Source organism: Prunus dulcis, chromosome 6, assembly GCF_902201215.1.
Source record: "Prunus dulcis chromosome 6, ALMONDv2, whole genome shotgun sequence".
NCBI lineage: Eukaryota > Viridiplantae > Streptophyta > Magnoliopsida > Rosales > Rosaceae > Prunus > Prunus dulcis.
Genome location: NC_047655.1, coordinates 24,300,493 through 24,315,483, shown reverse-complemented (window position 1 = coordinate 24,315,483; position 14,991 = coordinate 24,300,493). Strand labels below are relative to the sequence as shown.

The 14,991-nt window shown below is 38.6% G+C and overlaps 4 protein-coding genes across 4 annotated transcripts; 3 read left to right on the top strand and 1 right to left on the bottom strand.

Annotated features, from left to right (window-relative positions):
* The first annotated feature begins 1,279 nt into the window (after positions 1 to 1,279).
* Positions 1,280 to 2,013, top strand: LOC117632492 (copper transporter 6-like). The gene has a single exon (XM_034365984.1). It carries the CDS (start codon positions 1,402 to 1,404, stop codon positions 1,879 to 1,881), a length of 480 nt encoding a protein of 159 aa, XP_034221875.1. The 5' UTR covers positions 1,280 to 1,401; the 3' UTR covers positions 1,882 to 2,013.
* Positions 2,014 to 2,443: 430 nt separating this feature from the next.
* Positions 2,444 to 2,821, top strand: LOC117630522 (copper transporter 2-like). The gene has a single exon (XM_034363230.1). It carries the CDS (start codon positions 2,444 to 2,446, stop codon positions 2,819 to 2,821), a length of 378 nt encoding a protein of 125 aa, XP_034219121.1.
* A 500-nt stretch (positions 2,822 to 3,321) lies between these two features.
* LOC117630969 (copper transporter 6-like) lies at positions 3,322 to 4,425 on the top strand. Its single transcript, XM_034363855.1, has one exon. It carries the CDS (start codon positions 3,578 to 3,580, stop codon positions 4,025 to 4,027), a length of 450 nt encoding a protein of 149 aa, XP_034219746.1. The 5' UTR covers positions 3,322 to 3,577; the 3' UTR covers positions 4,028 to 4,425.
* Positions 4,426 to 4,864: 439 nt separating this feature from the next.
* Positions 4,865 to 10,993, bottom strand: LOC117630968 (peptidyl-prolyl cis-trans isomerase PASTICCINO1). Its single transcript, XM_034363854.1, has 21 exons — positions 10,863 to 10,993; positions 10,655 to 10,773; positions 10,440 to 10,524; positions 10,241 to 10,310; positions 10,013 to 10,110; positions 9,768 to 9,890; positions 9,560 to 9,592; positions 9,288 to 9,346; positions 9,100 to 9,184; positions 8,668 to 8,826; positions 8,455 to 8,512; positions 8,087 to 8,235; positions 7,731 to 7,828; positions 7,490 to 7,559; positions 6,877 to 6,936; positions 6,540 to 6,596; positions 6,118 to 6,186; positions 5,816 to 5,893; positions 5,630 to 5,731; positions 5,469 to 5,540; positions 4,865 to 5,371 (listed from the first exon to the last, which is right to left on the bottom strand). The coding sequence occupies exons 2-21, from the start codon at positions 10,726 to 10,728 to the stop codon at positions 5,111 to 5,113; spliced, it is 1,860 nt and encodes a 619-aa protein (XP_034219745.1). The 5' UTR covers positions 10,729 to 10,773; positions 10,863 to 10,993; the 3' UTR covers positions 4,865 to 5,110.
* Positions 10,994 to 14,991: the final 3,998 nt, after the last annotated feature.

Below are 14,991 nucleotides of genomic sequence, written 5' to 3'. Positions count from 1 at the left end.
GGCAGCTATACTGTTTTTTTAGAAAAAGGAAAAACAAGTATAGCCGCATGGCTATACTATTTCGTAAAATAAATTCTAAAAAAATCAAGTATAGCCTGCAGCTATACTATTTTTTTTATATATAAAGACCCGTCCAACGTCTATGCGCCACATGTCAAAAAGGTAAAGCCGTGCAGCTAGACTATTTTTAAAAACAATTTAGAAAAACGAGTATAGCTGCACGAAACTCTGAGAGCAACCTGTTTGATAATTTCTTGCCCCATTAATTCTTTGGATTCGCCAACTTTCAATAAATAAAAATAAATTGAAAGTCTGTTGTTTGCCAATTAAAGTTTCACTGTAGAAAAAGTCATTGTATTTTACCAGAAGAATAAAATGTCCAGAATTACTCTGATCAACAAACAAGCAAAACCAAGCCAAGAAAGCACAAACACTGAAATGGGGTTGGGCTCAATATTGTAGCAGACCAACAGAGCCAACCAGCTGCTGCTACATCAGTTTCCACGTGGCAATCAGGGTTGGTGTGCATGGACTGAGGGACTAGTGACAAGTCATGAAATATCAAACATCTCTGTATTCCTTTTCTGGTTTCAGTCTGAGCCTCCTTTTAAGCCAGAGAGAGAGAGAGAGAGAGAGAGAGAGAGAGAGAGAGAGAATAATAGTTTTGGTTTGAGTCTGGCAGCTTTCGTGCAGGAATTGCTTGGAAACCAGTCATGCTCATACTCACAGCTCATCTGTGAACTAATCCTAATTCCACTCCTACGCGCACCTCCATCACCTTCCACTTTTCCACTCGCACTTGTGAAATTATGACATAGGATTTATTTTGTAACATTAATTTATATAAGGTTGAAGGGTAAGCTCAATTGGCCGAGTTTAAATACTTTTTCTCGTAGGTTAGATTAATTTACAAATGAATATCATGTGTAAGATTTATCTTATTTACCATTTACTTGATATTCATTTAAAATCATAATTGTTGGGTAGATTAGATTTATTAAGAGAAATCATCTCTTGCCAGATATATCTTGCATGCAATTTTCTTAAACTTGGAATTAAATTAATTGGCATAAATAAAACTGTGCTTTCGTTGTGAGACCACAAAAGTTGATAATGATATGATGCTGCAGCAACAAAATAAAGAGCGTGAGCTACCACGAGTCCAAAACGAGAGAAATTCTCATTCTGTTCCCTCTTTCGTGGGTCCATAAACCCTTGCCTTGCGTCCGTTTCGCCGACTGCCATATGCCCACATTTTAATCTATTGCATTGCATAATCTTCTACCATTCTTCATGTTCATCAATCAACCATATACAATACATATATATATGGACAATTGTCGAAAATATTAGGCTAGCCATTACAATTGCCCCATCAAAACTCTGCTATAAACTAACCAAATGGCTGCTTCACATCACAACATCCCATCTCCGCCGCCTCCGGCGTTTAATGGAAGTACTGGGTTCATGCCCACGCGCCGCCGCAAGATGATGATGCACATGACCTTCTTCTGGGGCCACAGCGCCGAGGTTCTCTTCTCGGGTTGGCCCGGCCGCGACAACCCAGTCATGTACGCCCTCTCGCTGCTCTGCGTCTTCGTTCTCGCCGTCCTCGTCGAGCTGCTCTCCCACTGCAGCTTCTTCAAGCCCGGTGCGAACGGCGTCGCGGTGGGGTTTCTGCAGACTGGTCTCTACACACTGCGCTCCGGGCTGTCTTATTTGGTGATGCTCGCCGTCATGTCGTTTAACGGCGGTGTTTTCCTCGCCGTGGTGGCGGGGCATGCTGTCGGGTTTTTGCTTTTCGGGAGCCGGGCTTTTAAGAAGTCGGACGGGTCGGGTATTGATAGACAGGCGAGTCTTCCTCCCATGACGTGCGGATAATAACGATTCTTGGGTGGGTTTTAATTTTCTTTTTTCTTTTTCTTTTTTTTCTTTTTGTTGTAAATTTATGAAAGGGTATCCTTTTTTTAATTTAACTTTCTCTGTGTTCTGCATGTTAATTTACAAGCTATAGTTCAAGGCTTTAAATTAATCTAATCTATAGGGAGGGGAATTCGAACTTACCGTTCACAATCTTAAGCAACCGACCTAACTTACTTGTGTTTTGCATTTCAGTGCATTGGCATGACTCACTGCATGTTGTAATATTTGGAATTATGTGTTTAATAAATAAAAATGATAATCATGTTTGGAATTTATCACCTCTCAATTTATGTGTAGTGTACCATCTTTAGAATAACTCTAAAAAAGGCCATTTGTCCCTAATCCCCTTGTAATCCCCCCCAAATTAAGCCAAAAAAAACATTGGTTTCAACACTAATCTGTCTTTATTGTAACCCAATCTACAACAGAACCTTGCATATCCCAGCCCACAAAACCACATCCCATGGCTCCGTCTCTGAGAGAAATGTAAAGTCTCTCACTCAAGCAAAGCAAGGGCAGAATGGAGGGCATGCCCAAGATGAACATGCAGATGAGCTTCCACTGGGGAAATGAGGCCACAATTCTATTCACTGGATGGCCTAACCAAACCACTGGCATGTACATATTGGCACTCTTCTTTGTGTTTGTGCTGGCCTTTGCTAAGGAAGCTTTGTCTGTGTGGCCCATTATTAAACAAACCACCAATCCGATGGTGGCCGGGATTGCTCAGGCCTCTGTTTACTCTGTTGGAGTCGTCATGGGCTACTTGGTTATGCTCGCTGTCATGTCTTTCAACGTCGGGATCTTCATAGCCGCGGTGGCAGGCCACACCTTTGGGGACTTCGTAGTCAAGGCCAGTTCTCTAGCTCTGGCCAAACCTTCCCAGCCTGAAGTCTGATTTTGTGCCCATATGTTGATTAGTTTTATTATTTTACCATTTTTGTAAATGAATTGGCTTTACATTTAGCACAAGGAAATGAAATGAAATGAATTATGTCGTGAAGAATATCTTGCTCTGATGTGACTCTGTTATATGAAACCAGTGAATCAACCCATGAATTCCTTCTTCTTTTTTTTCCTTCACGAAGAAAATGAACCATTAAAACCAGAATAATTTTATTTGTTGAGTAAGTTGCTAGAACACAGCACTAGGTAGCACAACGAATCCTATCGTATGATGGGGTCTATTCGGCCATTTCCTATGTATAAAATTATAAACCTGCCGGTTCCTTAATTCCACTTTCTAAGCACCAATTAACTTTGCTAATTTTTTTCCAATACGAGTTAAGCTCGATTAATGGTCTGTGTTCAGAGTCTAGAAACATAAAAGTCGAGAGCATTTCTCAAGTTTAATATAGTGGGAACTTTACTTTTTGAAAAGAAAGCGTATGAAGAAACAAACAAAACCCATGTAAAATAAAAGAGAATCTGAGCTATCAGAAGGCCACTTATCTCTCAACCCTTGTCATCCCCTCCAACAGCGTTGCTTTCCAGCTCCTCCATTCATTAAGTTAAAAAACCAACAAGAAAAATCCCTTTTCCCCAAAAACCAGATCATCCAAAGTAATTAACCTTGCAATCTCCAAACTCTCTCTCTCTCTCTCTCTCTCTCTCTCTCTCTCTCTCACACACACACACACAGAAGCAGAGAGAGATGTCTAACCAAGATGACATGGCTGGCATGCCTGGCATGTCTATGACTCCCCCTGCGCCCAAGGGCGACCTGAAGAACACAACTGATGGTGCCATGAGCTCCAGCCTCACATGGACCACAGACGTCACCGTCCTCTTCCGTGGTTGGCCTGATGACAGCGTTCCCATGTACGTCTTGGCCCTCTTCTTCGTCTTCCTCCTCGCTGTTGCCGTTGAAGTCTTGTCTGTTTCGCCCAAACACAAACCAGGCACCAAGACTTTCATATGCACCCTCACTCAGACAGGCGTCTACACTTTTCGCACAGCTTTGGCTTACTTGGTCATGCTTGCTGTCATGTCGTTCAATACTGGCATCCTGATAGCCGCCGTGGCCGGCCATGCCCTCGGCTTCTTCATCATCAAGGTTCGTTCTCATGGCCTCCAACCCAACGTAGCCGACCCCAAAGTTTGATTTGTCGATCTTCATCTTCCCGATCGGTGCTTGAGTTTATAGTTTGTTTTCGTAACCTTTTTGTGTTGGTTTTCTGTGTGCTTGTCGTTTTGTGTTGTGTCTTATCAGGAGTATTGCTATTTGTATCATCTCAACTAATCATCTAGCGTACTATCTCTCTAATAGAGTATAAATCCGCATAACAGGTGATCCCATTTTTATTAGAGAGATGGTAGATTAAATGGTTAGTTGAGATAATAGAAATAGGTATTATTTTTTCCTTTAAGTTTTATGTGTGGTGGTTGTTCTGTGTTATAGCTAGTTTGGTTGTGGTTTGAAATTTGACTTGCTATTGTGTAATATTCTGCATGTTTCTGTTCAATGTCTTAATGCAGCTCTAATATGATAATTACCATCCATCATTGTCTTAAAAAGGGTATCATTATTGCTAATACGATTATTGATTAATTATTACAAAGAGAGAGAGAGAGAGAGAGAGAGAGAGAGAGAGAGAGAGAGAGAGAGAGAGAGAGATAAAACGAATAGAATCAAAAGATGACCCAGTTAAATACAAAATGACAAAATCAAATACCTGGTAGAAAGGCCCCAAACGACTCTCTAATTGGGGCATGGCGTCTTCTTCCATAACTCAAGGTCGAGATGAATTAGGTCAAATGGCTCTTACAGAAACAGAAACCGTCCTTGAGACCTCAAAAGTGATTGGTGACGTTCGCTTCTCCACCTCAGTCTGTAACCTTAACAATTGACCTGATGATTATGCAAGCAGTGAAGAAGATCAATGGTTCACAGGGACCCTTGAAACTTGAAAGTCAATGATTTTTGGAGCTCTTCAAGCTCATGCAAGAAATTAAACTAATTTTATTTCCACTGTTTGTGGAGTATAGTAAGAAGCATGATTTAACGTTTGTATTTGGACTTTTCTATTCGCTCTGTAGTCTACAATTGGTTACAAACACTTGAACCTTTCACTATAAACCCATCTATAATTAAACTAGTGGTGAGGCCAATGGCCGGAACACCATTGAACTGCAACTTCAAAAACTAACAATTCCCGACTTAAAAACATTAAGAAGAGACGTGTGATTACAAAATGGTGCATCCTGGCCGCCCAAGGGCTGCGAGTAGTCGTCTGGGCCAGAGGCGAGAAAGCCAAGAAGTTCTAGGTGCATCGTCTGCGGTTTCATGAGATTCGTCTGAATGATCACCGTCAGAATCCTCCTTATCATCATTCTTGTGGATTTCACCTGCAGTCTCGTCTACATCTTCAGTTCCAGCCTCTGCAATTTCCCCTGGCTTTTTGTCAAATAGTCCTTTAAATTGTTTCCGCACCTTCTTCTCCACTTCCTGATTATTAGTTGCAAGACATAGATAATAGCATAAACAATTTGCACTCCATCTCAAACCATTAAAAACAAACTTGTTCCTGCTCAACTCAACTCACCTGTTCCTTCTGCTTTACTTTTAGAAGAGCAGCTGTTGCATCAGGTTCAGTTGACTTGTCAAATTTAATCATCTAATAGCATCCACAAGAGAATTCAGAAAGGGATACAAGATTTTACAGATAAATTAATACAATATTACTGAATTATTTATAAACATTACCGTGTTGAAGTCACTCTTTGCTTCCTCGAAATCTCCAACTGTCATGTAGGCCATTCCTCGCCGGTAGAGAGCCTTGACATGTCCAGGGTTTGCTTCTAAAACCTAGATAGTTCCACCAGGAACAAGTTAAAAACCAAAGTCCAAAGAATTGACTTCAGACTACAATACCAAAGTCCAAGGACATACCTTGTTGCATGTCTCTATGGATTTTCTGCACTCTCCCATCTTCAGGTAGCATGCAGCCACGTTCAGATGTAACAAATTCTACAAACATTCAAAAGTAAAATCCATTATCAAAATCATTGGCGTAAAGCTATCAAACATACAGGTTGTGTTACTCGAGTTAGAGAAGATGAAACGAACATGTTTCACTCTTACAAGAATCAAGAATTAAACAATTCAAGAATACTTATCCCCTCTAGTAAAAGAATAAAATGTACAATAAGACACCCAAAGGAGAAATACAAGAAGCAAAGGAAACTGATTACCCTTGTATTTGAAAATATTTTCCCTTCCTCATCATCTTGTGGATTAACATGATTAAATTCCCGTAGCACCTGCATAACAATCATCCAACAGATACGACAATAAAAGCACAATAGACACATTTTTAATGACTTAATGGAGACAGTAGCAATTATGATTTAATTACAACATCGGAATGTAGTATTATCATCCGTTTATAAAATGATACAATTTAACTCGCTCATATTGAAACAAGGAACTGGGGTAGTGGCACTTATATTCCAGAATTCAAATCAGTTGTAACAAGTAGCAGCCAACTCGCAATGGGATTTAGTTAACAAATGACTGCAGTAAGAAAACTGTTTCTACATGAAGATAGAATGGGTCTACACCCACAGGATACTCACAATTCTAAAGGTGAAGCATGCAAGGAAAGGCATAGTACCTTGTCATACTTTGCCTTAGCAAGTTCAAACTTTCTTTCTTTGAATAGCCTGTTTCCCTGAAATGAAAAATGCATCAAAGTTCCAATTTCACATGATTTAAAGTCCAACTATCCTACTGGACCCAAAAAAAATGTTCAAATATCCTACTCTTTGAATGCGGTATAATAATATAAACCAAACTTTGTACCACTAGAAAAACTTGGTACATATGAGCAACCACAAAATTGTGCACGTACACACACAAACAGAACTTTGATGCAATGAGTTTCTGTGTTAACACATCAGTAGCAGGTAGATGGTTTGATGCAGCAAGAATTAAATGTTAATAATACGTACCGTGTTTCTAATTTTCTCTGCTTCTTCCATTATTGTTTGAAAGTTCAAACCAGTCCAATCCTGCAATAAGTTTGAGAATAAGGCATTAACCACATGGCCTAGTGAAATAGGAATGATGTAGTGTAGAGCTTGAAAGTAGGGACCTATGCAAGAAAAAAAATCAATACATAGTTCTGATAAATTTCCAGGTAACCAAAAAAGCATAAAGCATGTCCAAGTATGCATAGTTTAGTCGCATCAATATCTAAAGCATTCAAAACACCTATGATAAGTCTACCAGTACACAACCACTTTCAAAGTTACTCTGAGCCAAAAGCTAATACTGGAGCGAGGTTGATAAGATAGATTACAATATAGTATAAATTATGATGACTCAAAATTCACTTCTAAAATTATGCAAAATATTGAATGACCATTCTCAAAGGTGAAACGTTCATCTCATATTGAAGTAACTACTTGACAGAAGGTCAACATAAAAATTTTAAAATAATTACCCAGAATATTCAGAAATTATAACCATAACACCATACCAACATTATCAAAATGATATTGGTCAATTTTCAGTTAATTAGTTTATTAGAAATGCTTCGTAGAAAGGACAACTTCAGATTACCTTTGGCATCTCAAAACCAAGAAGCTCGATTTCCCATTGAATATGAGCACCTTCAGGAACATTAGCTGGCCTGATATAACATGGGGGAAAAACCAGTGACACACTTGAACTGGAAGAACAAGAGAAATAATGACAGGAGAGGAGACTTCCAATTGTGTTTCTGTGTGTATTATTTTGGGATACTGTTTTTTACAAATCATTATAAAAATTACTGATTGTAAGCTAGTATTCTAAAAGTAACCTAGGGAACTTGTCGTATGCATAATCAGGAGGACATGTGACGAGAGCTATCTCTTCAGGCACCATCAAACGAACACACATTTCAAATCCCTCAGGCACCTACAATACAAAAGAAAAGTTTCACCACATTGAATTGAATAGCCCAACTAATCACCATTCATATACAAACAAGGTTAACAACTAGCTTCAATTCCACTATGCAAATCAGCCATCTGAATAAGGAGGTACATGTTATAACCACATGTTAGTCTAACATTTGAATATATATACCTATATACGTATATATTGCACAAACAGAAAAGTGAAAATTTCAAACTACACATAAAAATTTCATCTCAAAGATTATGAACAACTTACGAGGCCTTCTCCAGAACAGAACTCCAAAGGCTGACCATGGTTATCAACCCTTGTATCAAAGAAGATTGTCTTTTCTTCATTTTGAAGCATGCCCTTGTAATGGACACGTAGTAGGCTGTCTTGAAGAGGGCAATCCATGGGAAACTCACCTAATTGTTCCAAATGTATAAAAGATAAATTACGCTTGATGCATGAATTCAACATATGCAGATAGTAGATCTGTGAAATAGACACCATAACAAAAAAACTACCACTTGAAAAGAAACAGAGTCAATTAGGAAAATCTGACGTGAAAAGAAAAAAGGAATAGCATTTCTCAATCTATGTTTCTAAGGAACGCAGATTTCTTTAAAACTCTTAAAGCCCACCTTTTCCATCACGAATACGCCGTTTAATCAGACGCCCATCCCCAAGCATGTCACGCACCTGATAATACATAACCATAAAGCTAGATCAGAGCCTCATAAATACCCCGCCAAAGCATATCCTTGCCAAAATAGCTATACATGAGATTACCTCAAGAAAAAGATAAGATACGTGAAGAAGCAACTGGACTTATGATAGAAAAGAACTTTGCACACCTGAATAAAGTGGACAAGTTCCACTTCAAAATGAACTTCTTCTAGACCTTCTACCGCAGGCAGAAAAGGAGATGTAGTTAAGTACTGACTGGTGACATATATTACTGCCTTCTCTTCACGTGTCATTGTACCAATTCCCATCTCAAGACCTTTAGGTACCTAGTTTATATTCAAAGACTAATAGTGAATAAAATATACTAGTATCATTTAGGCGTAATATTGAAATTGACTTTTTATCCACTCAACCTTAAAGGCTGTATGGCTTGATTTGTTTTAAAGTTTATGGATTATATAGTGTTTCAAAGAATGAAATTAGCACCACCAACATAGCAGTTTGAGCACATCAGATAACTCCAGCTAAGAGCAATATTACATGAAACAATGCAAATGAACTAAGCAACCCATATAAGTGAGTAGCAATGGGTTACCAACCTCCGACTTTCCAAAATTAAAGAAAAATGGCTCGCCTTGAGTACGTGTAACAATCACTTTTCCGTCACCTGTCTTTGCACATATCCTGAAAACAGCCATACACTCCCTCAGAATATTCCAGCATATTCCAATCTACAGTTCAATACAGCAACAGAATACTTATTGGGAACGGGAAAAACTGTCTTTACCAGGCTTTGACTTCATAAGGTTCCCTTGGACATTCCCAACCCTGACCTTCAGTTATTACCTGCCGTTTAAATGGGAATCTATTATTTCAAATTTGGGGGAAAAGCACAGAGAATTACCATTTGTACTAAACCATCACCTGCGCAGATTACGGTGATTGAACTTAATCACAAAATATATATATATATATATATATCCTGAAAGAATTTCTGAGTTTATAAACACGCTCCTAACTACGTCAAACAGAAATGCAACAATTTAGTATTTCCTGTACCTTCTTTACAACTCCCAAGTCATCACTAATGACCTGAAAAAGAACCCAAAGTAAATAAATAAGACAGAAAACGTGTGAGGTCAGGAGGAGGATGAAGTATCAGAAGCCCAGTGCATGATCACCATCCAAGCAACTGTACTAGGGGAATTTCCACCATGTCAAAGATATTATGATTTAAAAATGAAGATTTCTGTTTTGAAAGTCTTGCCTTGGCTTTAAAGAAATCTATCATCTCAATTTCAAAATGAAGTTCATCATCCTTTGGAAAGCTACTGGGAGCTACAACTGGGCAGTCATCCTCACCATAATGCACTTGAGGTTTCATTTTGAACTGAAAAAAGAAATATTAGAATCAGTAAACAATGAGCCAGATACACCAGCATGCATAACAATGAGCTAAAATACACACATTCAAAGGCAGACATCAAGCTCACGAAATGAGGAAGATATTACCATTGCAATTTCACCCTTCAACATTGTTGGAATTCCTTCTAGCAATCCCACTATCATCTTGCTCTTGCCCAAAACATGTCTTATTGGGATACCCTTGCCTGTTAAAAAGTGTTTATTCAATCCAATAAATACAATAGAGCACTTTAACATCATTTTACTCAAAGCTCGAGCAAAATGAATCTATATAGACATGTCAAAATGTGCTCAATAGCACGTAATTCAACTTGCCTCCATATTCAGATCTGGAAGATTCAACAACAACTCCATCCAATGTTCTAACAGTATAATGATATACGACCTGCAAAATGTACAGCACAATTTAGCTTTCACCATTTGCTTCCATAACATTAACCACCAAAACTCATTAACGTGACACATTTCAATTGCAATTGTAGATAATGAAATGAATAGGCAATGTAAGCTCAACCTGGTAATTATCTGAAGGTGTTGCATCACCTCCACCAGGCCTCACCACTGCCTTCATCAAAGTTCCAGGCGCTATTTTCTGTCTCCTATAATCACAAAATAAAATCAATTCAATGAAATTAAAATAGCATTTCACAAACTGATTATCTTGCAATTCAGGAAATAATAACTCACTAAAAAAAAATTCAAAAACAAAAACAAATTGAAACTACCTACCTCTTCTCATCTTCTGTAGGTTCTTTCTCCTTCTGTGGCACAATTTCCTGCACGGTACCTTCTCCTACATCCATCGCCGATCAACGCCGTGAAGCTCCACAGTGACAAAAACCCTAATGCTACATGAAGAAACAAACTTCCGCTCAGCTGAAGCAGTTGGAGTTGGAGATTCCGTACAGTCAATTATCTTCAAAATCACGCAGTTTACCTGAAAATTGAAATTCGGATTGTTGAGGACGAGCCCAGACTGATTGACTCAAGAGTCCATTGATTTTCAAAGCTCCAGCTTCAAATTCTCAGTTGAGTATTTGCTCCCCACTTTTCAACAAACAAGCTAAAATGGAGACTAGACGACTATATTTTTACCGCGCGGTAATTGGTACCTGCATTTACAATTGACTGGAGAATGGGTGATCCTAGAGATGATACGGTGGTGACTCGCCCAGGGGATTTGATCTGCTATTTGGCGCCATATGACCAGCTAGCTGCCTAGGCCGGGCTTGTCAGCAGACATGTGGCACCATTATATTGCCGGTAATAAATCGTTGTTACCTACCTTTTATTTTATTTCTTTTGGTAAGGTGTTGTTCACCTAATTAGGCACCCACTAAGAGCAACTCCACCAGTTGCCCCTTGTCATGGCAAGATTAACCCTAGGGCAGCCACTATTCACGTGAATAGTCGCTGCCCTAGTGCCCTCCAGCAAAATGTGTTTCCAGCAGTTAGAGCAACTCCACCAGTTGCCCCTTGCCATGGCAAGATTAGCCCTAGGGCAGCCACTATTCACGTGAATAGTGGCTGCCCTAGTGCCCTCCAGCAAAATGTGTTTCCAGCAGTTAGGGGCTTGCCATGGCAATTACTATTCATTTTTTTGTTTTTTTCACAATTTTGTTTACTTAAATAATTAATTTGGATAATATTTTCGGATAAGATTTTTGGGTTCCTACGTGTCAATACTATTCATCTCGGATAAGATTTTCGGTTTCAAATTTCAGATAAATTTCAGATAAATTTCAAATTTCAGATACATTTCAAAATTCAAATTTCAGATAAATTCAAAATGTCAAATTTCAGATACATTTCGGAATTCAAATTTCAGATAAATTTGAAATTTGAAATTTCATTTGAATTTCAAATTTCAGATAAGATTTTCACCCTCTAAGATTGCGCCACGTGTCATATCTATCTGTGTACATTTTTCTATAAAATCAGAGGTTCAGCTCATACCTCCCACACCAGTTCTTCTCTACATTTCCATTTCTCAAATTTTAGATTTCATTCTCCATTCTCAATGGCAGACATGGAAGAGATTTTGGATAGGCAAGAGAGAGAAACTAGAGAGAGAATGCGTAGACGAGCTGCAAGCAAAAGGGCGCAGAGAGAACTAGATGAGCAACTTGGCATAGCAGTTGCTTTGCTGGAGGATGAAAAGCAGGCTCGCCGTGGTTCACGAGAAGGCCGTCGCCCAAATGTGGACAGACATAGACATTCCCGGGGTAAGAATCTTATGGAAGATTATTTTATCCCACAATCTCTGTACTCTGATGTTGATTTTCGAAGGAGATATAGAATGCAACCTCATTTGTTCCAAAAAAATCATGCATGATATTTGCAATTATGATGAATATTTTGTTCAAAAGAGAAATTGTGCTGGAAATTTGGGACTTCTTCCACAGCAGAAGTTCACAGTTGTGATACGAATGTTGGCGTATGGGTCATCTGCTGATCAGGTGGATGAGATTGCTCGGATGGGGAAGTCCACTGTTTTGGAGTGCTTGGTGCGATTTTGTGATGCAGTGGAAACTCTGTACACCAGAGACTACCTCCGCAGACCTACGCCCAGGGACCTGCAAAGGCTTCTCCAAAAAGCTGAGTCTCGAGGATTCCCTGGCATGATTGGTAGCATTGACTGCATGCATTGGCAGTGGAAAAATTGTCCAACAGCTTGGCAAGGGGACTACGGAAACAGAAAAGGGCAGAAAAGTATCATCCTGGAAGCAGTTGCTGGTTTTGATACATGGGTTTGGCACGCCTTCTTCGGAGTAGCCGGATCTCAGAACGATTTGAATGTCCTAGGTCAATCCCCGGTGTTCAATGATGTTTTGAGAGGTGAAGGCCCAAATATCACATATGAAATTAACAATACCATCTACCAGACCGGGGATTATCTTGCTGATGGCATATACCCGAGGTGGACAACATTTGTGAAAACAATTCCACATCCCCGATCCCATAAGCAAAAAGTTTTTGCTCGCTATCAAGAGGGGTACAGAAAAGATGTTGAGAGGTGTTTTGGTATCCTCCAAGCTAGGTGGGCTATTATCAGGGGCGCGGCCCGTCTATTTGACGAGGAGGTGCTTAGGAGTATAATGATGACTTGTATCATCCTCCACAACATGATTGTGGAAGATGAATATGATTACGATGCTGATGACGTGTATGAACCAAATCCCATGGACACGGCCCTAACACGAATTTATGAAAAACCAGTGGGGCCAAATGGAGAAGCAATGCAGCATGAACCGTTGGTTAGAGACGGTAGTTTCATGCCCCGTATGATTGATCGCTACACGGAGATGCAATCGTCCTATATTCATGAACACCGTCAAGTTGACTTGATGGAGCATTTATGGGCGGTGAAAGGCAATGAAGGAAATGAAGGTGAATAAAGTGAAGTGAAGAAGTTGTTTTTATTTTATTATGCTTTGGTTGTGGGTTGTTTATTTTTTATGCTTTGGTTGTGGGTTGTTTATTTTTTATGCTTTGGTTGTGGTTTGTTTTATTGTATTATGCTTTGGTTGTGGGTTGTTTTTTTTTTTTTTATGCTTTGGTTGTGGTTTGTTTTATTTTTTATGCTTTGGTTGTGGTTTGTTTTTTATGTATGGAATGTTTTGAATAAAAAGGAATTTTGTTGAATATTTTCTTTATTGACTAAAAGAAAAGCAATACAACTAATAATAAAATAAAATACATGAATTAAACAAAACAAAAAATACAATGAAATCAAAGGTACATGAATTAAACAAAACAAAAAAAATACAATGAAATCAAAGGCAAGTAAACTAAGACATTAAAGGCAAACAAACTATTTTAATGGTTTCCATCATTTAACCAATCGGTGTTGCTAGGTCCATCGTCACGAAAAAGTCTTCGTCTCATAACATCCCTTCGTTCTAGCTTCCAAAATTGTTTTGTTTCGGGAGACATATGGCTTGTATCCATGGCCATGGTTTCCCGATTTTTTTTTTTCAATGTTTTGTTCGCGTGCATACTCCCTTTCTTTGCGTGCATACTCCCTTTCTTTTGCATATTCTGCTTGAACTGCCATATCGTGCTCTTGTTGTTTCAAGTCCATTTCAATTCTCATGGCTTGGTGCTTTGAAAGTTCCTCCAAAAACTTCTCTGCATTCTTGCTAGAATTACTCCATCTCTTCGCCTTCGCCGCCTTCCTCCCAATAGGCCTTGGATTATTTTCAATGGGTGAGTCTTGACTCATCGGGGAATCCATAGGTGAATCCGATGCCGGCGCCTCATGAAGTGGAGTCTCGTTCAAGACTACCGTCGGACCGGTTGGAATAATTTGGAATCTCTTACAAGTCTTCACCACCTCCCAACAATGGGTATGGTTGAAACTTTTTTTTCCTTGGCCGGTAGCACCAAACCACATTTGTGCTTGTATAATCTATAAAAAAAAAAAAATGGAAATACAAGAGAATTTTTAAAATATTGGCAATACAACATGTACAAAAAAAACTAATGGAAATTAAAGAAATAATAAAAAAAATGCAACATGTATTAACAAAAAATAGAGACATATTAACAAAATATATAAATTGCAAGAAACATTTAAATAAAAATTAATATGACATAGAAATTAATAGAAGAAAAATGACAAATAATTTACCTCATTGCTAAGATTTTCTCCGCTTAGTTGGTTGTCAATCGCTTTTGCTAAAGCATTTCTCCATTTCCCCAACTCTTTATTAAGAACTTTCCACCTACTGGATAATGCCATTTCCGTACGTGTAGAACCAATTGCCCTTTCACAAAATGCTTGATGAATTTTTTTCCACATATGAGAAAATTTAATCTCATTGCCCGTTACTGGATAATGACTAACTTCGACCCAAGCCTCACACAAGCTAACATCTTCTATTATGCTCCATGCCCCTCCATTTTCATTAGAAGAACCCATAATATGCTAGAAAAAAACTACAACTTCAAAGTGAAAAAATATTGAATAGAAAGTGAAAAAAATTTGAGGAGAAAGTGAATAATAGTAGAAGGAGAAGAAAATATATGAGGATTTGGTGTTAAAAGTGAAGAGTATGGGTTGG